The 27364-nt window shown below is 35.2% G+C and overlaps 1 protein-coding gene and 1 non-coding gene across 5 annotated transcripts; one reads left to right on the top strand and one right to left on the bottom strand.

Annotated features, from left to right (window-relative positions):
* The first annotated feature begins 12287 nt into the window (after positions 1 to 12287).
* On the top strand, positions 12288 to 16106 carry LOC141695165 (myosin-2-like). 4 transcript variants are annotated; one of them, XM_074499428.1, is made up of 6 exons: positions 12288 to 12758; positions 13304 to 13436; positions 13779 to 13892; positions 13972 to 14084; positions 15120 to 15335; positions 15512 to 16106. In XM_074499428.1, exons 1-6 carry the CDS (start codon positions 12516 to 12518, stop codon positions 15971 to 15973), a joined length of 1281 nt encoding a protein of 426 aa, XP_074355529.1. In that variant the 5' UTR covers positions 12288 to 12515; the 3' UTR covers positions 15974 to 16106. The 4 variants fall into 4 exon arrangements, with proteins under 4 accessions (XP_074355529.1, XP_074355530.1, XP_074355527.1 ...); XM_074499429.1 differs by having other exon boundaries at positions 12290 to 12758; positions 15123 to 15335; XM_074499426.1 differs by having other exon boundaries at positions 12290 to 12758; positions 13969 to 14084.
* Positions 16107 to 16376: 270 nt separating this feature from the next.
* TRNAF-GAA (transfer RNA phenylalanine (anticodon GAA)) lies at positions 16377 to 16449 on the bottom strand. The gene has a single exon. It is a non-coding gene; the product is annotated as a tRNA-Phe (tRNA).
* Positions 16450 to 27364: the final 10915 nt, after the last annotated feature.

Raw genomic sequence — 27364 nt, 5'->3', positions numbered from 1 at the left:
CATTCGATATGGAGCTTTAGAAATGGTTCTGCTCCGGGTATCAAATCAATGGAGAACTCTATTTCTCGATCAAGTGGTAATCCTAGCAATTCTTCTGGAAAGACGTCGGGATATTCTCTTACTATGGGTGATAGGGATAAATAAATTATGATAGTATAATTTATTTACTGCAAGGTGTGGGCTGTTAGGCCCAATAAAAAGATATATGATACTCAGACCAGAAAGGTTAAGCCTGATGGACCAGATCAGGCCCGATGAAATAAAGAAGGCCCAAAAGCCCTGATTATTAATTAATTTCGTAATTAATTAATAAGGGAAAAATCAGCTATTGAGAAGAGTCCCGATAAGGATATAAATCCTTATAGATTAGCCTCAAGGGGACCTAAAAGGATAAGGAATCAGTTTCCTACTATCTAGGACTCCAAAGTCCATTCTAATTATGAGACTTACCCACCAAGTCTCCTATACCAAGTCCAATTCAAGGACTCCCAACATCTATATAAGGGGTGTCACCCCCACCAATCAGAACTACGTTTTTTGACTTGATCCTTGGCAATCAGCAAGGTACGTAGGCATCTTGTTAAGGCAGATTGAGTCATGAAATAGAAGAGCAGTCAAATCGAACCTCGAAGCTCACGTTCCTTAGTACTAAATACAGCAATTATATATATTAGTTTTTAATCCATAACATTTGGCGCCGTCTGTGGGAAGACACAACAACAACCATGACGAGAACACGGAGAACAATTAGAGCTCTAGAGGAAGGAACACCATCAGAGACAACCCAGGTGATTTCGTCAACCGTGGAGGTTCCTCCCCATTCAACTTATGCATCTACTCAGGGGGAAGCCCAGACAGGGGCAACTCAACCTCAGCTCCAAGGGACAACTCCCCCGACTATTCAAGGTACGAATCCTCAAGTTCAACAAGTACATATACCTGTGAATTCTCGACCCGTCGGGTATGAATATTCAACTATTGTTACTACTAACCCCCCTTATGGGATGCCCCTTCACCCTGAGGTTGGAGGAAGCGGATATACTGGGCGAAGCGAAGCACGAGGGCAGTCGCCCCCCTAGGAATAGAGGCGTTGTTAAAGATATGTTTACTTTTGGGCCTTTGCTTGACATAGACCCAGCCACAGATACTGGAAGAGCTATAGTAACACTGAAAGACCTTCCTAAAAATAGCTACAGAAAGAGGAAAGCCCTCCCTAAGGCAGCAAACCATAAAACATAAAATATTCCTCCAGGCGTTTGGAGGAAGCTGACACGGGTTGATTTGTAAATCAGCTAAAAGATGAGGAATAAAAGGGTGGAAAGGAAACCTAAGCCCAGCATTAAGGGCATCTGTGTAAATGAAGAGAGTGTCGGGTCTCCAGTGGCAAGTATGGTCACCACCAGAGACTGGAACTAATCTAAGAGGAGGAAGGACGTTATAACGGGCATTTAGTTTATTGAAATCTATGTTGTGCCAAGTATTACAATGATTAAAGGAATCGAGATGTGCAGTGGAGGGATATTCACCCCCCTAGTGTTAATCATATCGATTAAAGACATATATGAAGAACGGATCACGATATCCTTACCTCGTTTTGAAGCCGAGGCTATCTTTGCCGCCCTCTCGGAACTCTTGTCAACCATTTATGAGCTGGAAAAAGCCTGAAGCTGGAAAACTAAGGGAAGGGATTTGAGAAAGGAAATGCTAAAAGCTAAGGGAAGAAAGGAAGGGGAGAAAGTTTGAGATGAAATGAAGGGTGAAGAGTGCAGAGTGTGAAGTGAATGTACACTCCCCCCACCTATATATAGGAAGAAAAAGTGGATAATGGGCCTTAAAAAGCCCATTTGGGCCCAAAAGTTGGAAGGTTCTGGAATTATCCAGGGAATTCCTGGAAAATTCAAGAGAATTCTAGCAAAAATCAGAAGAAAACTTGAGTTTTTTTGAAGAATCTGGAAGAATCCAGAAAAATCCAGAAGAATTTGGAGCTTGGGCTTAAAACAAAACACAGTTGAACAAAATACAAGCCTAGAAAAAGGCCCAGCTAAGTGAAGATGGCCCAAGTAAAAGCCCAGGTAAAAAGAGGGGCATGAATGAGGCCTAAAAGAAAAAGGGGTAGCCCAGTTGAGAGTACTAGGCCCAAAGATTAGCCCAATAAGAACCAAGCCCAGGAAAGGGCCTAAATAATTGATGTGGGAGGCCCAGAGATCAGCCCTGGTTTAAGGGCCCAAATCTATGTGTATATTCCTGACCTGTTCGACCAGAAAACACAAAGAAGTCCTGTTCGAATGGCTTGAGCTCGAAATAATGTCGATCAGGGTAAATAAAGGCCTTAATTCGACCAGGACCAGGATCAATTCGACCAGAAAATACAAAGAAATCCTGATCGAAGCTCCTGAGGTCGAAATCCTGTCGATCAAGGTTGAAAAAGAGGCTTAATTCGACCAGAATTGAGACCCATTCGACCAGGAAACATGAAGGAATCCTGATCGAAATCATTGAGGTCGAAATTCTGTCGACCTGGGCAACAAAAGAAGCTTAATTCGGTCAAAAAGCAAGAGTCCTGACTGAAAGGGGAGAAAATTCCTAGTCGACCAAAAAAAAAAAAAAAGGAAAAAGGGGGAGAAAATCCTGGCCGAAATTCGACCAGGAATTGAGGTCGAAGACATCCTGCTCGAAACCCTGTCGACCAGGGCAATATGAAGGTTAATTCGACCAGGATCCTGGTCGAATGGATTCCTGGTGGAAATCTGTATAAAAAAAAGGAAGAAAAAAGAAGAAAAAGGGAAGAAAAAATTCTTGGAAAATTACAGAAAAATAAGGAAATTCCTTAAATAATTTCTGAAAAATACTAATATTTTCAGGAATAAGGAATAAATCCAGGAAAAATAAGGAAATTCCTTAAATAATTTCTAAAAAATACTAATATTTTCAGGAATAAGGAATAAATCCAGGAAAAATAAGGAAATTCCTTAAATAATTTCTGAAAAATACTAATATTTTCAGGAATAAGGAATAAATCCAGGAAAAATAAGGAAATTCCTTAAATAATTTCTAAAAAATACTAATATTTTCAGGAATAAGGAATAAATCCAGGAAAAATAAGGAAATTCCTTAAATAATTTCTGAAAAATACTAATATTTTCAGGAATAAGGAATAAATCCAGGAAAAATAAGGATAAATCCCAGAAATTAGGGAAAAATCCAGAAAAATAAGGATAAATCCCAGAAGTTAAGGGAAAAATCCAGAAAAATAAGGATAAATCCCAGAAATTAGGGAAAAATCCAGAAAAATAAGGATAAATCCCAGAAGTTAAGGGAAAAATCCAGAAAATTAAGGAAAAATTCCAGAAAATTAGGGAAAACCCAAAAATTAAGGGAAAAAATTCCTGGAAATTAAGATAATTGTAAATGTGTAGGTCGCTCCACACTTTACGGAAAAATGAAACCCTGTAAGGGAACAAATAGATTTAACTTCTGCGAAACCTAATCAATATTTCCCAAAAGTTGGGGGGTAAATGATAGGGATAAATAAATTATGATAGTATAATTTATTTACTACAAGGTGTGGGCTGCTAGGCCCAATAAAAAGATATATGATACTCAGACCAGAAAGGTTAAGCCTGATGGACCAGATCAGGCCCGATGAAATAAAGAAGGCCCAAAGCCCTGATTATTAATTAATTTCGTAATTAATTAATAAGGGAAAAATCAGCTATTGAGAAGAGTCCCGATAAGGATATAAATCCTTATAGATTAGCCTCAAGGGGACCTAAAAGGATAAGGAATCAGTTTCCTACTATTTAGGACTCCAAAGTCCATTCTAATTATGAGACTTACCCACCAAGTCTCCTATACCAAGTCCAATTCAAGGACTCCCAACATCTATATAAGGGGTCTCACCCCCACCAATCAGAACTACGTTTTTTGACTTGATCCTTGGCAATCAGCAAGGTACGTAGGCATCTTGTTAAGGCAGATTGAGTCACGAAACACAAGAGCAGTCAAATCGAGCCTCGAAGCTCACGTTCCTTAGTACTAACTACAGCAATTATATATATTAGTTTTTAATCCATAACAATGGGAATCTCATCCAGAGTAGGGGTCTCTTTCTTGGTGACCACCACATGAGCCAAATATGCTTCACATCCTTGCCGCAACAATTTCTTGGCTTGCAGCACTGAAAGAAACTTCTTGTCCTACTTCTGTCCTTGATAGCTTATCCTTACATTATCTTTTGTATACATAACAACTCTCTTTTTCTTGCAGTCAATATTTGTCTTATACAGAGACAAGCAATCCATGCCTAAAATAACATTGAATTCTCCTAACTCAAAAGGTACTAGGTCAACAGGGAAGGAATGTACTGAAATTTCTATGGAGCACTTAGGACATAATTGACTTAAAAACTCTTTATCCTTATTAGCCACCTCTATGGTCAGAGGTTCGTCTAAGTCTTCCAACATTAATTGTATTTTATTTACACAGTTCATGGATATAAAAGATTTAGACGCTCCCGAATCAAATAGAACGTTAATAGGCACATGATTAAGAGAAAGCGTACCTGCAACTACATCGGAATCCTGAGCCGGAGATTTTTTAGTCATCCTAAAGGTTCTAGCTCTGGCGGTACTTGTTGCTGGTCCTTGGGACGCACTTCTCCCTACGCTGCCCTTGGTAACTGATCTGCAATTCCTAGCAATATGCCCCACTTTTCCGCAGCCGAAACAAGTTACTCCTTGGTTCTCAGATTTGCACTCAGTGGAGTAATGACCCTTCTGGACACACTTGAAACAGTTGACATTCTCTCTGCACTAACCACAGTGCTTCTTTCCACATGTCTTGCAGTCGATCACCGGCTTATTGGACTTTGTCGGAGTAGAACTGACGGAGGTTGTACTAGGCCTAGATTGTGGGAAAACTTGTCTCCTGAACTTCTTGTCTCTATTCCTTCCAAATCGTCGCTGAAACTTCTGACTTACTCCTTCTTGTTCTGACTTTACAGGCCCACCTTCAAACTTTCTTTTCTTCTCACCTTTTTCCTTAGCAGATAACCTCTGGTCACTTTCTATTACTAAGGCATCCTGAACTACCGAAGTATACGTCTTGAGTTGTAAGGCTACAACTCCACTCCTAATCTCTGGCTTCAATCCTTGTTGAAACCGCTTCGCTCTCTGAGCTTTCGAACTCACATACTTTGGTGTTATACGAGCCAACTCCGTGAATTTGGCTTCATACTCTGTGACGCTTCTATCCCCTTGCTTTAACTCTAAAAACTCCATCTCCGTCTGACTCTGGAGACAGTCCGGAAAATATTTTTCCAAGAACACTTCTGTGAATTGGGTCCAGGGAATAGGACCTTCTCCTTCTAACACTCGTGTAGACTCCCATCAATTGTTTTAATCATTTTTCAAAAAATAGCTAGCATAATCTGTCTTTAAGTCCTCACTCACCATGGTGAGTGCAAAAGCCTTCTCTATTTCCTTTAACCAGATCCTGACAGCAATATGATCCACTTCACCTTTAAATTCTGGGGGTTTTACAGCCTGGAAAGACTTAAAACTAACAGCTTGGGTCATCCCCCTCATCTGGTGCTGATGTTGGATCTGCAACTGCTGCTGGAGTTGTTGTTGTTGTTGTTGTTATTGTTGTTGTTGTTGTTGTTGTTGTTGTTGTTGTTGTTGTTGTTGTTGTTGTTGTTGTTGTTGTTGTTGTTGTTGTTGTTGTTGTTGTTGTTGTTGTTGTTATTGTTGTTGTTGTTGTTGTTGTTGTTGTTGTTGTTGTTGTTGTTGTTGTTGTTGTTGTTGTTGTTGTTGTTGTTGTTGTTGTTGTTGTTGTTGTTGTTGTTGTTGTTGTTGTTGTTGCTGAAATTGTTGTTGCTGCTGCTGGAATTGCTGTTGGGCCAGCTGAGTAGACTGCTGACGCAATAAATCTATCAATTCACTTATGGATGGATCCCCAGCAAATCCGTTGTTGGGTTGCGAATTCTTCTTAAGTGGCATTCTCCTGAAACATAGCAGTCGTATATAAGAAAATGGATTGCTCCAAACAGTTTATACATATGTATTAGGAGAATGCTGCCATTAAGACAATATCATCATCCTCAATTAATTGGATCCATCCTGAGTGAATGATTATATTTTAGAAATACCAGCAACAGAAGCAACAATAAAAGTAACAACAAATAATAACAACGCACAAGTATATTTGAAAACTGAACAACATAATAAAGCAGCTACTATATAACAACCAACAGAAATCCAACTGATACAACTGATATCCAACTAGAAAACCATCCGAGTACACAACAAAATTGGCTGACATAACAGCCTCCAACTAGTAGAAACTACAACAACATAATGTACATATATAAAGAAAACAACTACAGAACTCCTGAAGAACCAACTCTGAGCTCTGTCTAACACTGCTACAACTTTGCTCTAACCAATTCCACTTCCACCAATAGAGCCTAACTCGAACACCATCCAGTTAACCAGGTCCATGTACTGAATGGCCTAAACTCTGAGCTAATAAAAGGGTCAATAGACCTAGTTCGCTCCACAGCGGTCTGAGTCAAAGACCTCACTCGGGCCTGAATATCAGGTGAAGGGTCAGGGATGCCCTGAAAAGGTCCAACTGGCACTTGATCGAGGTGTGCGGACAGCTCCGGGCTCTACTCTCTAATGATAGACCTGTTTACCGCCCGGTGAACATGATAGGGAATTGGGGAAGAAGCGCCTGTAGGAGCAGATGAAGGGACTGGAGGTCTAGAGGAAGAAGAAGTGGGTCCGCAACCCGGAGGAAAGTACCTAACAGCTGACACTGATCTGCGTACCCAATGGGGACGGGCACTAGGTCCTAACATATCCCTCGGTACAAATGGGAGCACTGGCGGGGGAGGCAAAAGAGTCTCCTCAGCTACCACGTCTAAGGTCCTCTCCGAGTCGAAACTGTCTGAGTCAGATCGGTTCTCCCGGGATGGAGAACTGAAAATCACTATGGGCCACTTCCAGCAATATAAATATACTGGAAAGACATAACAAGGTTAAGGCAGTTCTATCAAAACATCAATAGATGTCAGGGTAACGCCGTCGGAACCCTTGACTGACTCTAAGGTTTGCTCCTCTACATGAGTTGCTGACTCATACCTTAATTCACAGTTTCTATACCTTTTTGACTCAATCCCTAACCTAAATCAGGGACTTGAACCTATAGCTCTGATACCAACTGTGACGGCCTCAACCCCGGGGTTAGGAGTTGACGTCACTAAATATAACAATCCAGAAATATAAACTACAAGATTATTATTATTATATACTAACATGACCCCAAAGCCAAGATCCAATACAGGTTCAATTATGACTTAAGTTACTCATTATTATAAACCATTTATTAAAAGTCTAACATATTAAACTTAATCAGCAACTCATCAGACCGCACATGGTCTGATACAAACTACCTTTGAGGAGCCAAGTCCGGAAGGGGCTGAGACTCGGTTCTTCCAAGGTCTGAGGGGTCTTCTAGGCATTTGCGATTTATATATAACAGGTTGCAAGGGTGAGCATATAATCACTCAGCAGTACCAACATATGAATATCAAAATGATAACAGTAAAGTAAACAGTTATAGGAACAAAACTATAAATCAACATGGAACCCGTAATCTGTAAATCATTTTGAACACCAGTAAATAAAAGAAACTGGATATCACTGACTAGCATGCTCTTAATAAAACAACGTAGTTGTGTGCTGTGTAAGTAGCAGAGTCCAATTTTAGCATGCTATTTCCATTTTTTATTCAACTGTATAAATCACTTATTACCTTAGGGGAATCGCAAAGCCAAATCAGATACGTAACGGATATGTGAAGACAGCTGATCAGGCTATCAACATCAGACGGCTCCAACTGCCATCCCTTACACCTATTCCGGAACTCAAAGACTAGCTAGATCTCTGACCTGCTGGACTAATCGGTTATGTAATGCGCGCAACCGTATTAGCATCTTACGCAACCTCAATAGGCCACTTTGGCCCCTATGTATCCTATATCTGATCGTTTTATCCAATTTTCAAAACACTTGTACCTATCTCATTTTAAAACCATTCGTTTAACAGCACACGTAAAACTAATCCACAAATCATTTTTATTCGAGATAGGTACCTTTCGAAGTTACTTTTCCCCAAAACAGGTTTAAAAATAATTATTTATAACTACAGGGGATACGTAAAAACTTTTATGTTCCTGTACGAGAATAAAATAACAGTTTATTCATATGTACTGAACCATAAAAGAATGGTCTGGGGTATTTGCCTTGCAACGCTTTACGGAAACCCTAGGTAGCTTCTAAGCTGACTTCGGTCCTTCCAAGACTCAACTGGGATCTACAGAAGCAGACTAACCTAATTAGTTATACTGACATGCTTGATATCCTCAATCCTAAATAACCCAATCTGATAATCCGACTCGTATAATGTATATATACATAATCACATAGTCCAAATTACAATAAGGTTAAAACGTTTTATATCGCAAAGTACGTCTCTCGTATTTAAAAATAATTTGTAGAAAATTTTTGACAGTGACTCCTCTATTTATAAGCCTACCCGTCGAACACAACAAATCACAATTCACGTCACAATATACTTTCCATAATTAAACAACTATTTATGTACAAAACCAATCATACGAACCATTTTATCTATTCTATAAATTTAGGATTCAGATAACGATCATCACCGTCCACCGTTGACTCACCGAAGTTCATCGTCAACGGCGGTACAATTTATTGGTGCCCGATATAATACGGGTTTCCGAATAAATTACACCGATTAAACTAACTTCCCGTAATGAAATCTTTTATTTTATGAATGTTATTCAAATAAATTTCCTGCAGAATAACAATTAAAATTATCATAATATTCTAATCTGAAATCTGCAAAACAGGACAGGAACAACAAAAAGCCACACAAAAACCGAATATCACCCAACTGAACAAACAACTGCACGCAGCCCACGCGCCACCACCCCCACCGGAATCAGGGAAGGGCGGCGCTGGGGAATAAGGCAAAAAGAGGCAACCCAGACACAACTCTACTTGCACACACACATATACACATAGGTGTATACATATATATACATAAACAGGAGCCAAATCAGAGAAGTTATCGAGAAACAAGCTGAAAAAATCGAACACAAACAGCGGCAATCATAGGGAAGCAAGAGGAGAGGAAGAAACCGAGAGGAAGAGAGGAGAAAATGGGAGAGAACGATCGAGAGAGAGCGTGAGAGAATCGAAAGAGAGAGAGATGAGACTGTGTGATGTTCGGGTGTGTGTGTTTGTGAATAAACTGCTGTTGACACGTATCAAATTAAATGGATACGTGTCAATTTCTTTTATAAGATTTTGACACGTATCCCTGACATATCTGGGAACCAAAATTTACCTCGAATTATGCGATTTATCGGACATAATTGCGGTAAAAAATAAATCGAAAAATTACCGGATAACTTTTAAAAATTTTAGAATAAGAAAATATTAAGGAAATAAATTTTTTTGAAATGATTAAACCATTTTTGGAACACAACTTGTACCCGCTTTTAACGTTTAAAAGAATCAACGCGAGTGTGAAATTAATCCCAAAAAATTTCAAAATAATTTTAAAATTCTCAAAATATTATAGATTTCATAAAATATGAGTTTCATAATTTTGAAGCATCCTAGAATTAAATATTGACATTACAATTAAATGCTATCAGAAAATCATTTAGGATAAATAATTAATGAAATATTGATTTCTCAATTTTATAAAATCCCAAAAATAGTTATTAAAATTATAAAATCACAAAAACAATTTTAGAGAAAATCCAAATATTTATGAAAATAAAACTGCAATAAAATTACTTTTAAAAGTGAAACAAAATAATACAACTCAATAATTAATTACACAATTCAACCCTATACACCAATAAATCACACATATATAATAGAGAATAACACACAGCTGTCAAAACCGATATACATACTTTATTTAATTAATTATTCAATAATTATACTTTTAAAATAATACAAAATATACGAGTCGGTATACGAAATCCTTTGTTGAAACGCCATTCATAGGCTCATTTACAAGATTACAACCATTGTTCTTCAAGGCACGACCACCGTCGGACATCTTTCCTCTCTAAAGATGATGATGTTCCCCTCCTTCTAGCGCCAAAAATATTGTGAGATGAATTTGGTAACAACACCCCGAGTTAATCTTGGCTAAATAACTGAATCACCCTTGGTTTTTGGGTGAGAATGTGTCTGTTGCAGCTGCTGAACAGAGGTGCGACGATAGAGATAAAGCTGGAATTGTGTATGAAAAATGAGCTGAATGGAAAAAGAACCAAGTAAAAATGGCAGAGAATATCCTTCTCAATCCGGCCAAATGTACTCGGAAAATAGTCACAATGGTTACACATGCCAATTTGCATAGAAAGTGATTATTCGAACGCCCTTTGTCAATTACCTACATACCCTATATATAGGAATCAAACTCGATGTAGTTCTTTCCGGGTTGGACTCCTGTCCTTGAGCAACAAACCATATTGCTGATAAGCCAAAACCAGTTCCCACAGTTAATCCAAATATTTCCAAGTGAGGTTCTGGTGTCCAAGTGTGGCTGAAACTAGAAACCCATTTTAATCCATAACCGAGACATCATTTTCATTAAACCACGTTTTTATTCTTTAATCCTTGTCATTTACCATGTTTATAGTGGTGTAATCCTATTAACAATCCATTCCATGTGTCCAAAGTCTATCCAACCACTTCTAAGTGAGCTTCTAGTATCATAGCTCCAACGGGATACTCAAAACTTGATTAATTCATAATTAAATATAATTATCCAATAAATCCAGTATATATCCTTTAATTAGGAGTTATTACCATATTTTTAGTGGTAGAAATGCATTCAGGACGCCATTCCTTGAAGATATAGTCCATTTTCCTTGATTTTAGGATGTACAGTCCTTGTTACATACTGATTCTACCCAGGAGATACGTTGTTCCTGTGAGCTAAGGTATGCTGATACTCCTGCATCAGCACCTTACATCCTTTCCATCCATCAAGTGCTTCTAGCACCTCACCAGTCCACAAGGGCTTACTCCTGATACATTCCAATACCTTCCATGACCACATAAACCTGTCAACAGCCAACTGAACCTCCTGATTAGCTACTGTTAGACTAAGAACCCCGCACCTCAGTGCAGTTACCTCCAGAAACATAAACCTTTGGACCAAATCCATACCAAAATACATCCTAATCCATGCCAATCAAGCCCAACCCCTTTATGGGCCTTAAATCTAGCCCATGCAAGATTTTGAGCATAATTGTATTTATTGTTTGCGAAACCAATAACACTTACCGAGCATATCACATGTCATCTAATCTATTATATATATAATAGAGCAAATGGGGGTTGGGTGAGACAATTTATTCAATGTAAAATGGCTATTTTATCCCCTGTCCTATTTATTATTTCGTATTTAATATCCATTAAATGATAATCTTCATTAATGCATATTATTTATTTTGTAATTAATAGCTACACACACTTACACATATATGTATACATATGTTATTTTCAATGATATAAAATTTAAAATGTGATAAATTGAATTAAGAATTAGATATCTGAAATTATTATTAATGTAAAAATTACATCAATTTTTTAGTAACATGTATTAAATTAATTATGGTTTAAGAGAAATCATCACTAAATAATTTTAGGGTATAGTTGCAAAATATAATATTTTTAAATTGTTTAACATTTAATACGATTTTTAATGACATACTTTAAACATCAGATACTTATTAAATAGACAATAATATAATCACATATACATGATACATCATCATGTAGTGTAATATTACATAAAATTCTTATCAATATAACACAAAAAACGTATTTTGCAGTTCAAAATATATTTTGTCAAGTCGATAGTATATAGTCACATATACACTACACTATGCACGTGTGTTACACAAAATTACCACCAATACAACACAATTTTTTTTTTATTATAGAGTATCAAATACCAAGAGGCAAGTCGACAATAATATAACTGCCATTAGAAACTTTTTTCGAATACAATAAATAAATTAAATTTATTTTTACATGAATACAAAAAGAGAAATATAATAGCTATATTGCAGACAAATACCTCATAAGTCATACCAGCTCTGTTTATCCGTTCTTGGAATTATTTGACAGATATCAGTTTTAATTTATTACAGCTCAGACTTACAGTAACAGATGTTTCACTATAATTAGAGTTTTTGTCATTTTTAATTATGGCTGTTTCAATTGTTCTCTTTATTTATTTATCCAGCGATTCGGAATTAATATATAGATGTTGTTTCACACACACATGACTACATGAGTACTGGACCTTGTGATCTATATCAGGCTTTGAGTTTTTAAGGTTTCAGTAATGTCATAAAATTTAAGTGTCTGTTCGAAAGTTGAAGAGATGCTGTCTGTTTCGCCATCAATGATAGCTCGAAGTTCGCTGGAAGAAATGTTGGAATCTATCAGGCGGAGAGAGGAAGATGTCAGGCCAAAGGACTTGCCGCCCAAGCTACCTTCACGCCCTAACTCGAAAGCTCGCCGGCCTTTATCTAAACGACAGCTTCCGAATAATTTTGCCAACTCCTCTGCTAGTTTCAGCTGTGTGAAAAATGATTCGAGTGGTGGTGATTTTGATGCCAAAAAGGTAAAACTAACTAACATCGTTTTTTTTGTACGCGTATAGGCTTTGGTTCAAATCAGAGTTCATAAACCATAAAATTGTGAAAATCGAAGGTTCTGCAGAACAATTTTACAGAATTTTATTCTCATGGTTTTTTTATGATCTCCGCTGAATCTGACTTTATGTGTGTGTGTGTGTGTGTGTGTGTGTGTGTGTGCATATTATGCATCTATGCTTCTCAGCTCTTTCATAAATTAGTAAGTTTGTCATGTTTTGTAGCATTAGTTTTTTTACGTTATTGGAAAATTGGATAATTATAAAGACCGATCTTCTGGCTAATAGAAGTCAGATGAAACAGATAGAAACTTTAATTTTATGAATCTTCTTAATTACATTACATTTAGAAATTCATATTAGGAGCAAGGAGTCGGGATAGTGACATGTATGTTAATTATGTAAATGTCTTGCTTTTGAAATTTTCGTATTGCATTCTAGAACAGTTACAATAGTACTGAATATCCGCATTTATGAAATCTTGTTTAACATGTTTTGTCATTTGTGCCTCTCAGATTGGCGAATTAGAGGAATCAAGGAAACAGGTTTTGCTAGCAGGTACACTCAAGGTGCAGAAATGCTTTCGTTCTTATCAAGTTCGTCGCTACTTCCATGAGCTAAAGAGAAGGGCGATATCACTTCAATCATGTAAGGATACATACCTTTTAAACATTATTTTGTTTTGTTTAATGTGTTAGTTATTTTCTCGAATAGATATACTTTAGCTGCTTCTGTCATTCGAATAATAAACAATGTGCAGACTGTTGCTCCATGCTGGAATCGGATACCAAACTGTTGCTTCAAAATTTTGTATTGTCTTTAAACTTTTTATTACTCATAATGTCATAATGGAATCTATATTAAAGATGGAGAGCTTGCAAACTTTCATATGAGTAATTATTTCTGTGTTTTGTATGTAACAAACCTCTTCTCCCTTTAGTAATACACACAATGCAATGTATAATTAATAAAGAGAACAATATTCTGCAGTTATTCGTGCTGCAAATGCTAGAAGGAAGTATGATAATCTTATTAACCAAAGGGAGCAGGTTGTTCAGAAAAAACGAGATGAGCAGGAAAGGATTGTTCTACAATTACAAGCAGGTAAGATTGTCACATTCACAAGTGTGTGTCCATATTATTCAAAATGATAAATGATTCAAACCTGATTTTGCTGCAGTAGTACGCGGGTGGCTGGCTCGAAAGCAGGTCAAGACATTGCAGAATCTGGAAAAAATGAATAAATATAAGTCAGGTTCTTGTCACAGTCCAAGCCAGAGAATATTTGAAGTGAAGGTACTTGCTTTCTGTGAATGACATCCATTTTTCCGTTTGATTAATTAATATATTAGTTATTTTCGTATACAGAATTATGCATCTTAATTTTTTTATAGCTCCCCTTAAGAGTTTGCTCTCTTTGAAGTGAATCTTGTATAAATGTTTAGAAATCAGTATTTTAGAACTCCACGAGTCACAACTTTTTCTGGCTGAGCTTGTACAGATTGAAAATTGTATAATTATGTTAAATGCCATATTACGGATGGTTAGATGATCTGCTGTCGAACAGACTTTTGATTTGAGTTGACTTTGCCCTTTCACAAGTAAAACTGCCTCATAATGTGATTATTAGAGACACAAAAATAAACACAAATTGCCACATTATATCAAATGACCTTAAAGTTATAGAGTTGGAGTCGTAGCTTCTAGGGACTCCGTCTACTTTAGAGTTCTGCTCCCCGTGTGCCTGTACTGATTGCAGTTTCACCAGTCATGAAGTTCATGAAAAATGTATCTTGTGTGTGTTTGTGTACACCGGAAGAAATGAAGCTATGCAATGGAGAAGAAAAGGAAGGACGTTAGTCAGTCCATTCCATATTAAAAGTGATTACATTATTTGCTAGGACAAGAACCCGGTCATGCCATCCTTATCTTTCTAAATAACAACTCTTTCATATTTATACAGAGGTTCATATGTAGAGCTGTACAGATGGCTTTTGACAACTTAATTATACAGATACTCTCATCTTTTCAAGTGCAAGCTACTTCAAGAGTTCTATATGTAATTGCATTGCATTGCAATTTGCAAGTGACACATTCTATCAAAATTTGATAAAAAATACCTTCAGTTTTTTTCGCTAAATGAACAGAAATACCAGATCTAAATGGTAGAGAACCAATTTGTGCAAGAGAAATTATGATTATGTAAATTTCCCTATAAAACATTGAGCTAAATGGTAGAGAACAAATTTGTGCGAGAAAAATTATGATTATGTAAATTTTCCTATAAGACGTTGAGGCTTTTTGATTAAAACTTAGAACTGCTTTATTTAGCAGGAGATGTCACAAGCAAGTAAACAGGTTCTGTCTTTAGCTGTGGAAGAGCTTCAAATGCGGGTTTTGAAGGCAGAGACAATGCTCAAGAAGAAAGAACAAGAAAATGCAGCACTGCGAAGTCAAGTACAACAATATGAGGCTAGGTGGTTGGAATTTGAAGGCAAAATGAAATCGATGGAAGACATGTGGCAAAAGCAGACGACATCATTACAAGTAAATTCTCATACAATAATTTACATATGTTTTTATCAATAGTAATTAAATCTGATCACTTTATTATGTTCCAATTAGACATGATTGTTATGTGGTCCAAATTCATTACTGCTTATTAGCCATATAATGATGCCTAAAAGTAATATACTTATGGGTATGATATATTTTATATGCAGATGAGTCTGGCTGAAGTAAAACGAAGTGTTGCTGATTATACCTCCATTCAGCCCAAAAGGCAAGACGATTTACCAGCATCTCGCCATTATGATTCAGATTATACAAATTCACCAGAAGCTCAAACTCCTAGCATCAGATTAACTAACTCTGTTAGAGAGTTTGGAGCAGGACGGCAATCTAATGGTAATGGGAATACACTGGGCGACCTGATGAAAGAGTTCGAGCAGCGAAAATACACTTTCGATGATGAAGTCAAAGCTATTATTGAAGTTAAATCAGAGCATGCAGTTTATGCAAACCTTGATAAAGACCTCAGGAACCTGAAAACCAAATTTGAAACGTGGATGAAAGATTACAAAGCTCGGTTACGACAAGCCAAGTCGAATCTTCGAAAGGCGGGTCTCTCAGATGCTGAAAATTGTCATCGTAAATGGTGGGGAGGGATAAGTAAACGCTACTAGTTCGCAATATGTGTAGTGAGCATTTTCTCAATGGTGTGAAATATTTATGTGAGCATCAACTAGAAACAAGAGAACAAGCAGATACTATAATAACGCAATCAATGTGTTTGTTAATTAACACCGTTATTGTATAGATTTGTTGCTCTTACTAGACATGTGGACAAAATTGTTTATGAAACCGTGAACACTGAAAACAACCCCCCATCTGTGCTTTACTACTAATAGTATTAATTCGAAGAAGCTCTTGTTTTAAGGAAGAATGTCTAAGAGGGAGATGATGGAAAGCTCATATAATGTGCACAATGATTTGTAGCAAAGCAATAAGTTACAACAGGGTCAGCCTGAGAGAAAATAAATTGTAAATCTTTTTCTATAGAGAAAAATGACTATAGGGGATGAAAAATGCGGTGAACGTGGATCGAACACGTGACCTTCAGATCTTCAGTCTGACGCTCTCCCAACTGAGCTATCCCCGCGTCTTCGAACATATTGCGTGGTTTCTAATGTCTACTGAAGATTAATTGTAATAACCCTGTAAAGTAAATTTTCCTGCGTTTAATTAAGCTGACATGCAAAACGAGCCCAACAGGAAATATGAGGGTCCATCATCTTAAACAGGCCCTTAAATGGGCCATAGATTTTCCTTTTTTTTTGCTAAATGGGCATAGATTTTACATGCTTTCACATATCACACTTATCTTGGATAGGCTCCTCCTCAACTTCACAAAAAAAAAGTTACCAACCCACGGCACACATGATTCGTTTTGAGATAATTATAAACGAGGCGATAATATAGGGCATGTATAATTATATACGAGGTGACAATATTGGCCGTGTCTGGGCATCCCTTCTAAATCATCTTATGGCTTATTATAAGAGTGTTTGTCTGACCCCAATTAATAAATCGAATTTATTGCTTATAAATTTATAAGTTAAATTAGTATTATAATCCGTGCGAGTCACGTGTTCTTAGTAAAAAATAACATGTTTATAAAAGATTTGCCAATATGATCTATATACCACGCAGTAATGGAACATAATTATGTTGTTTTACCAACATTGTCAATGTGTAGTAAATCATTGTTTCATGTACCAAGCCAAGTTCAATCTCTGTTTGTCTTGTCATCTTTTGCCTGCAAATTTCCAAACTAATCAACCTCTGTATCTCCATTATCCACAAAAATAATTGGAACATTAAAACCGACGATAACACCTCTGTTTTCCTGCTATTAAAAAGTTAAGATTCCGTTAGTAATAGATACATAAATAAAATAACTGTAACATTAAAATCGACGATAACACATGCTATAAAGAAATTAAGATTCTGTTAGTAATAGATACATAAATAAAATATTCTTGAGCACTTACTAAGTAAATAAATCTAAGAAAGATTAATTTTAAACGGTTGGACTATTATTAAAAAGTGTGATAGTTACTAAAAGGGAAATTCTAAGATAAAATACTTATCCTCCAATAAGAACTAATATTATTTTCTCTTATTCTAATAAAAAACTTTGTATCTTATAAAGTCCTTTCAAGTTTTATTTGGTAGAATATATACATATAAAGTTAGTAAATGTTACCGGCATCCAAATAAAAAACTCTGTTTATGAGCATGTTCATTGTGTATATTTTAGCTTCATATACATATCCTTTTGAAAAATAAGATAGTAAATAATTTATTAGATGACACAAACATCAGGAGATTTCTGAATAGATTTCATCACGAGATCCGTGACCAGATGTATCACAGCAGCTAAAGTACCAATTTAGAATCCCCTTTTTGGCATATTTTATCAATCGCATAATTAACAAATCCTTAATTAAGAGGTAATACCCATTACCATGCAGCAGATTAAATACTCTCATAGAAGATATCGCGTACCTTAAAATGCACATTTTACTTGAGACATTTGATGACATAGTATATACAGTTACATTGCTACCAATCCTATAACTTCTCAATTCCATTACAACCTTCTAATTAAACACATTTAAGATTGTAAATTTGCATTAACTTTGAGCAAATAAGCTAATTTGTCCAAAGCAAAAAATTATGCTTCTAAAACATGTTTATTAATATACCTGAAACTTTGTTATCGTGAAAATAAATGAAGAGTTTGTATCATTTACATATCAATATTGTAAATGGATTAAAGAATGGATAGTTATTTTGTGCGGTAAAATGTGATTACTAATATGAGTCAGTCTCGTAGGTTTCGGCTCTTTATACAGTGACTTGCCATGCTATACGGAAGACTTGGAGTGCATATTGAGGAATTTTCTTGCAAAATAGAAACATGATGTTGGCTTTTATTTTTTGATGCAACATTCTCTACTGTACTCGGTTTTGGTGATAGTATATATGTTCTGCATCATAGAACAAAAGAAAAAGATCATTAATAAAAATGTATCAACTGACTGCTTATAAAAAGATAAAAGAATGAGCAAATGCTGCTTATGTATATAAAGAAAATGAATAAGTGTCCCTTAAACTAGATGAAAAAGTTATATAATATAAGAAGTTAGAAGTCCGATAAACCAATAAAGCTACTTAGTACTTACACAAATATCATTTTGTACCCAGTGGTCCAAGACCTCAGTCCATTCTAAATCTCTAAAAATTCTTCAATGGAAGAATGTCATTCCCTTATCATAGTGGTTCTATGTTACTTTAAAAATAGAAGATTCAAATATTTGGAATTAAAATTACAAATAATAAAGATGTCACTGAACCCGATATATGCTCTGTGTGTTGTTGAAAACTGCTGTACTATGAGAAAAAGTGCTGGTGGAAAAAATGTTGTCAGGAAAATTAGATAACTGTTTGGTAATTTTTTTAAATTCATGCATATTTTGAGATATAATTTATAAAAATAATATTTTTGAGAAGGTTTGATGGTGAAACTGATAGTTACTTCCTGCAAAAGTTAAAAACAGCTTTTTCCAAAAGCATGGGGGGACATAGTTTTGTTAACAGCAGCTTTTAAACCAAAAGCATTTTTCCAGACAGCTTTTAGAATTTACGAAACACCTTTATGACAGCTTTTCAGCAAAAATCTGATGTAACTGTCTGCAACAGCAATACCAAACGGAGCCATAGTTTCGAAAGATATGCCTAGCAAATGAATATCAATAATAGTTTAGTGTCCATCACCTATTAACGAGAACTAAGGGAATAATATATAAATTATGTATTTTCCATTTTTTACAGATGAAATGTACCAGTGTTTGGTTCTTAAATGTTGGGAAGAGGAGGGGGGAGAGAGAGACGGGATAAAAAATAAAAAATAATTTTTAGTACTTATAACCTTCAAAAAGCATTTTATTGTGCATGCCAGTTGTATCGGACATGAGCAGCCCAAGTCTGAGTATATGCATTATTTACCTTAAGTAATTAAACACCTATAGCAGTTGATGCCTCCCAAATTTTTTCACAACTAGGACCAGTATAAAACTTAGATAACCTAAACATAAATGAGAAGTTTGTAATTATATTTTACTTGGTCAAATATTAGTCTCCCATTTGAATATTAACGCCAACTATGAACATTGTCACAATGGAAAAAACATAACATTTTATTTGCATTTAAAACCAATTAGAAGCTTCTTCAGTAATGCAGGTCGACTTTGACTTTTGTAAGAGTCGTGATAAGAGGTTACCGCATTTCATTGATCATAAACTTATATAGATGACCTTATTGAAGGAAGCCACAGCCCCCCAACAACTTCTTTATGTTGGCTTGATAACATACACTAACTCGAGAACAATTAGAAATAAAAAAAATCAAAGAAGACAATGAGGACCTTGGTTTTAGAGACCACTAAAAAATATGAAATACCACTATATAGTGTCGAATGTAATGAAAAGAGAAAGGCAAGGATATTCCGCTTGACCTTGACAACATAAAATACAGTTGCGCAAGCTCTGTGTTAACGAGGCCTGAGCTTTTTAAAATGTTGACGTGAATCTTTGTGATGGATAATTGTAAATCCCTACAAGAGAAATTATACAAATGAGAGATAGATATAAGAATCATATCGGGTTAAATATCAAACTGGTCATTGAAGTGAAGGCGATATATCAATTCGTTTACTGATTTTAACAGAATATCATTTTGATCACTAAAGTCATATAAATACCAAATAGATACCTCCAAAAATGCGACGAAAGTAAATATTATATTTTGTTAAGTTATACACATTTTTCTTCAACGCTACTATAACCAAATGAAAAGTTATGAAATCTAGTATTTTAGATAAAATATCTAGATTTCAAAAAATTTATTTACTATTTATTTTTAATTAAGTAAGATAAAATAACTGTAGAATTTAAAATTAATAGCAACACTATTTTTTAAAATCTAGATATATTATTTAAAATACTAAAATTCACAACATTTCATTTAATTGTAGTTGTGTTGACGACAAATGTATAGAAATCAACAAAAAATTATATTTATATTCACATCACATATTTTGAGTTATTTATTTGATATTTATATGACTTTAGTGATAAAAATGATACCCCGTTAAGATAAGTGAAAGAAGTGAAATACGGTCTTCAGTTTAGTGACTACTTTGTTATTTAACCCAAATCACATTATATGTCAACATTCTACAAATTAAACAGAACCACATACCCATAACCCAACATAATTCATGCATAATTAGGAAGATTGGGACCTTTTCAATCTAATCCTGCAAGTCCGATCATTGCAATCGTCTATGATTAATGTAAGCGAGTGCGATATTTTCTTTCTTTGGGCACACTTTGAATCACACACAATACTCAAGTAGTAAACAAATTAGTGATGCACAAAACTATCAAAACAAATTACTCTTGGCATGAAAACAAATCAGTAAACAAATGGTAATTATAGTCATGCACAAAACTATCGATAGATCTTTTTCTATATAATTTTTTTTCAAAAATCATTAATAAGTAAGACTCCATAAGCAGAATGCAAAATTACAGAATGTATGAATAAAAATTACAGGTTCTAGTATAGTTATATAAATAAAAACATGGTCATATAACCATCAAAATAAAATTAAAATCGAGGCAAAATAGTGAAAATTACCCCGCACATAAAAATCAGGTGTAGAGAAACGATGGAATGAAACGTACCAAATCTGCATAGGGTTTTGTAGCGATGGCAATTATATAGTCATATTAAGAGCAGAGGATTCTGTATTTTCATCAAGATTAGGGGTAAATGTGTAATTTTAAAGGGGACTCACAAGATTACAATTTTATACATAATGAATTTTCTATAACCTGTAACTTAATGAATTTCACAAGCTTAAAACAGTACAAACATGACATAAGGGGGGCAACACCACCTAATTAAGCTTTTAAAAAAATATGTTTCACCCAAGCTCAAAAGATAGAGTGATAGCGCGACAAAAACTAAGTGACGACTCACAGCCAACATGATACAAAAGCAACCAGGGCACCCATTGTTTATAATATACTTTCCAACAACGTTAGCAAACAATAGCTCACTCCAATATTGTGTCTTTACCATATTATATTCATTTTAGGTGGTTTCTTCATTAAATTTTGTGTCCTTTATTTTTGCATCACTTAGATGCTTTAGTACCTATTGCTTCTTTTATTCGAGTATGGCCTTCTCTGGCATACTTTACCTATTTGTGATTATCCTAACGCTAATCATAATTTAATTACTTAAAAATATACATTGATAAGCTAATATTATAATCAAGATTCATACACCTAGGCCATAAAACTATAGAGTTTTGGCCCATTTTAAAAGATTCTTCTTTGTTTCCTCGATTTTATTAAGACGAGGTTCCTGCAACTTCTCTACAAATCAGGATTTTAATTATGGGCAAAATTAATATATGTATTCTGGGTTTCTTTCTCAAATGGAACCAAAGAAAGTAGATGAAACTCTTAGAGATCCAGATTGGGTGATTTCTATGCAAGAAGAGCTCAATAAGTTTAAAAGATAGAAAGTGTGGAAGTTTGTACCCAGGCCTAAAGATAAATCTGTGATTGGCACCAAAAGGGTTTTCAGAAACAAGCTTGATAAAGATGGAACTGTAACAAGGAACAAAGCAAGACTGTTGCTAAGGGATATTCTCAAGAAGAAATTGACTACGATGAAACCTTTACACCGGTTGCTAGACTTGAAACCATCACGATGTTTTTAGCATTTGCAGCATATTCAAACTTTTAATGTCTATCAGATGGATATGAAAAGTGCTTTTCTGAATGGTGAGCTTGAAGAAGAGGTCTATGTGGAGCAACCTCCCGGCTTCATAGATCCGTAGTTAGAATATTTTGTGCATTTACTCTTCAAGGCTCTTTATGGTCTTAAGCAAGCGCCAAGAACAATGTATGACACTCTCTCGGAATTTCTTTTTGAAAATGGTTTTACTGGAGGTGTCATAGATAAGACTCTATTTCATAAAAAGCATAAAACTGATATCATACTTGTGTAATTCTATATTGACGAAATTATATCTGGGTCTACGAATGATGCACTTTGTGCAAGGTATGCTAAACTTATGCATAGTAGGTATGAGATGAGTATGATAAGTGAGTTGAATTTATTCCTTGGAATTCAAGTGAACCAGAATCCAGATGGTATCTTAATTTGTCAAACGAAGTACATCAGAGATCTTTTGAATAATATAAGTTGGAAGATTCAACACCTGCAAAGACTCCGATGACAACTGCCACAAAACTTGATGAAGACAAGTATGGTAAGGCGGTGGATATCACTAACTACCGAGACATGATTGGATCCCTACTCTACCTGAATGCGATTCGTCCAGATATTATGTTTATAACATGTTTGTGTGCACGGTTCCAAGCTAATCCAAAGTAATTACATTTGATAGTTGTCAAAAGTATGTTCAGATATTTGAAGGGTACACCTAATTTAGGTATCTGGTATCCTAAAGATGCGGGATTTGATCTTATCGGCTACACATATTTTGATTATACTAGTTGTAAGATTGATCAGAAGAGTACTCCAAGAAGCTATCAGTTTCTTGGAAGAAGATTGGTTTCCTGGTTTAGCAAGAAGCAGCATTCAGTTTCTACATCTACTATCGAAGCTGAATATATTACTGCTGGAAGCTGCTGCTCTCAAATTCTCTGGATGCGAAACCAACTCCGAGACTATGGACTTGACTTGAAGAATATTCCTATCTACTGTGACAACATAAGTGTCATAGTAATCTCAAACAATCCTGTTCAGTACTCTAGGACCAAACATATTGATATAAGGTATCATTTCTTAAGAGATCATATAATGAATGATATTGTGAAACTTCATTATATTTCTACAACGGATCAAATTGCAGACATTTTCACAAAACCACTTGTTGAAGCTACCTTCAACAAGTTGGTTAGTGAACTTAGCATGTTGGATTTTTTCAATTAATTGGAAATCAACATTTTAGGTCCGTAATACAATAGTAGGGGGGGGGGTGAATACAATTTATGCAAACAAATTGATAACACTTAACATAATCAACAGTTTTTATATTTATCAGATAAAAACTGTTATAAAAGTACTCTCTCAAAGGATGAACAATTATCCTTGAGAGCTGCTAGGTTATCTGAGAGATATATCAATTCGTAACACCTATAGTGTAAACCTAATATGTGCTTATATAGTGCAAAGTTACACAATAAATAAGGAATCCTACTCTATTATAATAAGGAAACCTAATACATATCCGTATATGATTGCTTATGTTAGTCTTTGAATTCTGCAATCCCTTTTCTTATTTGACATCTACTAATGTAACCAAATACTGATCGTCAAATGCTGATCATCAATTACTGATAGACAAGTACTGATGACGTCACCTTTAGTAAATCATGATATCAAAAACTGACAATAAACTTTGATAGTTTATATACTGATATCATCAATGTCTTCTAAAAATATCCCCCAATTTGTGTATTATGTAAATATTTACAAGTTCTAATTGATGATGTCAAAAACTATCTAAATACAAAAATCAAATAAACATGTACATTCTTACAATCATGATTATCAGACTTTATCTTCAATTCTGAACTCTAATATAATCTTCAGCTTCTTCAAGGAACTTCCTTAATAGATTTTCTTCTATAACATCCAAGTACCATTGCATTTTCCTGTTTGATATCTTTTAGCTCATCTGTTGATTCATCATTTTGGTAGATGGCTGCCCTGAGGTCATGTAGCTTTTAATTTCCAAGAGATAGATCATCCAGCTCCAGAAATTCAATCATCTTTCCATCAGGATTAAAAGAAAGAACTTCTCTTCCTAGAGACTTAACCACTTTGGCTCATCTAATAGGCATATCAACAACATATTCAGTTTGATCAATGTACTTTGGAATGTAGTTTGATTTGTAAGTCAACCCTCTATGCTTCAACTATATTAAGTTCTTCAAAAATGCAGATCATCTAGAAGTTACAGAGTTAGTTACCTTAAGAATTGTAGCAACAAATTCCAACTCCTGCCATGATTTATCTTTCATCCGCTCTTGTGTTATCCTCAACCTCCTCCCAGACTCCAGAAAATAAATTAGTTTTTCTTCAATAAGATTAATAACAATATGTACGGATACAATCTTCTGCAAGTCTTCAAGCATCACATTATCTCCAATTTCTGTTAGATTTCCATGCTTCCTTAGAATTAAAATATCAGCTATAAATGGATCAGCACCTAACCTTCCCAGACCACTTGTGATTCCAGGTATTCTAGCATGAGAACTCCCACTATAAATCTTCTTTAATGTCTTAGAGGAATCTCTTTTAGGTGCATGCTTCTTGCTTCCATAACAACTTCTTCTTCTTCTGTTCAAAAGTAAGCACTTGCATATCAGAATTTATGTTCTTAGAATCAGGATTTGTTATTTCAGCTTGAATTGGGTTTGAAGGATCAACAACTTGAGTATTATCAGAGGTTGTGACTGGTTGAACATCATCATTTATTTCTTTATTAACTTTAGCATTGTCAGAGGTTAATTTCAGTTTATCAGCCCAATCAGCTCCATAAATCTGTCTTCTTTGATGAGCTTGACTGATTTCTTCTTCAACTCTTTCTTTAGTATCAAAAGCTTGATCTACTGTATAGACTGGATCTACCAGTATTTGAGGTTTGGATGATTTAGACACCAATTTCCTCATAGCAGCTTTAGCTTTAGGCTTTGGCTTGGACTTCTCTCCCATCTTCTCTTTTCCCTTATGAATCCTGTCAGCATTTAAGATTACTTGGGACCCAAGAGGTCTTTCAGCATCTGCTTGACTCACCCCCCTATACTACCCCTTTGGTTGGTCTGTCTGAAGGATCATCTTCATAAGGTAATTAAGAGATAGCAACATCAGTATTTGTTGTCCTCATGGATTTGAATTCTTCCTCTAATTGCCTAAGCTGTTCAAGATCAACTCCATGATTTTATTTCTCAAAGATTCTTCTACTCACCTCAGAATCAAATGCCTAAATCTTTGGGTCCTTTTAGAAAAGTGTTGTCATCCTGCCTTTAACTTTCAGAATTTATAGATACTGACTTGCTTCTGCACCAGCTTCTATCTCCAGAATTCTTTGGTCATCATCAACATTTATGACTTTCAGAGTTTGTTGAGTTGTTGTTGTAGTCACAACCAGTTTTTTTGGATTGTACTCTCCTTTCACTTCTCCTACTTCCCCCTATGCCTTCCATCAGGATTTTTATCATCAACATCTTTCAATGTTAGCTTCTTGTATTTAGATTTATCAATTTTCTCCCCCTTTTGGCATCATCACCAGGAAGAAGGGAAAGAATTAACTCCATTGAAGTTTGTACTTGAGTAAGTTGCCGAAACATTGTCTTTTGATGTTCCTCCAATCTAGCCTGATTGGCTTCAATTTGAGTTTGTCTATCAACAATAGGTGCAATCTGCTTCTGAATTTCCTTATTAATAGTCAGCTTTGTAGTACAAAAGAATCTCTGATTTGATTGATTTGAGAAGTAGTAGATGAAGGGTTTTTAGCACATAAATGCAACAAAAAACGTAAATTTAAATCTCAAAAATCAAAACTGTTAGGAATATGTTGTGAACTTGATGATAAATTAATCAAAACACCTTAGTAGATTTAACTTAGTGAAATTTGTAGCACTCAATGAATGATCAAATATAGTCCCGACGGATGATTCAATATAGTCCCGACGGATGATGATTTGATATCCATCGAGTGAGTAGCTTATGTAATAATAAGTATTGTAGCACATTTCTGCAAACAATTTTATGTAGATTTTGTAGGAGCATATGAGTCATGTTGACTACTAGTAGATATGCAGAATAGGTGGATTAATTGTAAATATGAGATATCTTGTAATTCTGCATAAATGAAATGGAGTCAAGTGTTAAATAGCTACCCGACAGATGATCAACAAAGCTACCCGAAGGATGATCAACAAAGCTACCCGACGGATGACAAGCATGTACCCGACGGATGATCAATTTAAATATCTGTTGACAGTGACAACACAGTCACATGCATTGGGTGTTTGCAAAAGGAATGTGGCAGCCTGTTAAGCAGGAAATTGGGAACAAAGAAGTATTACCATTTCCATACAAGTTATGAAGATTTTCAAATATGCTGGAATAGAGTAATGAATTAGCATGGAGTTAGACTTGATATGTTTTGTTTTATTATCCTGTCTTATTACCATGTAAACTTGGTGATACATAAAACAAGTGTAGCAAGTAGAACAACAACAACAACAACAATTATCAAACTAAGCAAATACATTTAGAAGAGAAATAGAAAAAGTTGTATCTGTCAAGAATTTCTCTGTAGTTTGTTTGTTCAACTTGTAAAGCAGCTGTGAGTCAATTTGTGCTTCACAGAGTTCTCAAATCGATATATATATATATATATATATATATATATATATATATATATATCTGGTGGAGAAATTCAAATCCACCAGAAAGTTTTAAAGACTTGTATTTTTATTACTTTGTGTTTGATTTACCTAATTCTTCATTCCGCACTTTGCAAATCAAAACACTTATATATATATTGAGTTAGAACAATTTTTTATAAATCTCATAAAGAGGCCAGAATTACATTCAACCCCCCCATCTGTAATTCTTGTTGTATTGTTAGGGAATACCAATTGGTATCAGAGCAAGCTCTTGAAGTACAAAGAGTGTAAAGATCACAATAAACATCAAGATGAACAAGAAGGATGTTGGAGTTAAAATTCCTTTTCTGGACAAAGATAATTATCACCACTTGTATTAACTCGAATTTTTGAGACCTTGTAAAAATATTTAATGAATAGTAAACCTGAAATACGGGGAAAACATTTTAGCCCACACTATGTAGTGCATGAGAAAATGAGTTTCGGAGTTGATATTATGA

The sequence above is a fragment of the Apium graveolens genome, chromosome 11 (genome assembly GCF_009905375.1).
Source record: "Apium graveolens cultivar Ventura chromosome 11, ASM990537v1, whole genome shotgun sequence".
NCBI classification, from domain to species: Eukaryota; Viridiplantae; Streptophyta; class Magnoliopsida; order Apiales; family Apiaceae; genus Apium; species Apium graveolens.
The sequence above is the reverse complement of the archived record's forward strand: the minus strand, read 5'-3'. Positions and strand labels throughout refer to the sequence as shown.

What these genes read in the sequence shown, in the direction of transcription:
- LOC141695165 (XM_074499426.1), top strand. Translation starts at nt 12,516, where the DNA reads ATGCTGTCTGTTTCGCCATCAATGATAGCTCGAAGTTCGCTGGAAGAA. An exon ending in GGCGATATCACTTCAATCAT is followed by an intron (nt 13,437 to 13,778) that starts GTAAGGATACAT and finishes AATATTCTGCAG; the next exon opens with TTATTCGTGCTGCAAATGCT. An exon ending in TGTTCTACAATTACAAGCAG is followed by an intron (nt 13,893 to 13,968) that starts GTAAGATTGTCA and finishes ATTTTGCTGCAG; the next exon opens with TAGTACGCGGGTGGCTGGCT.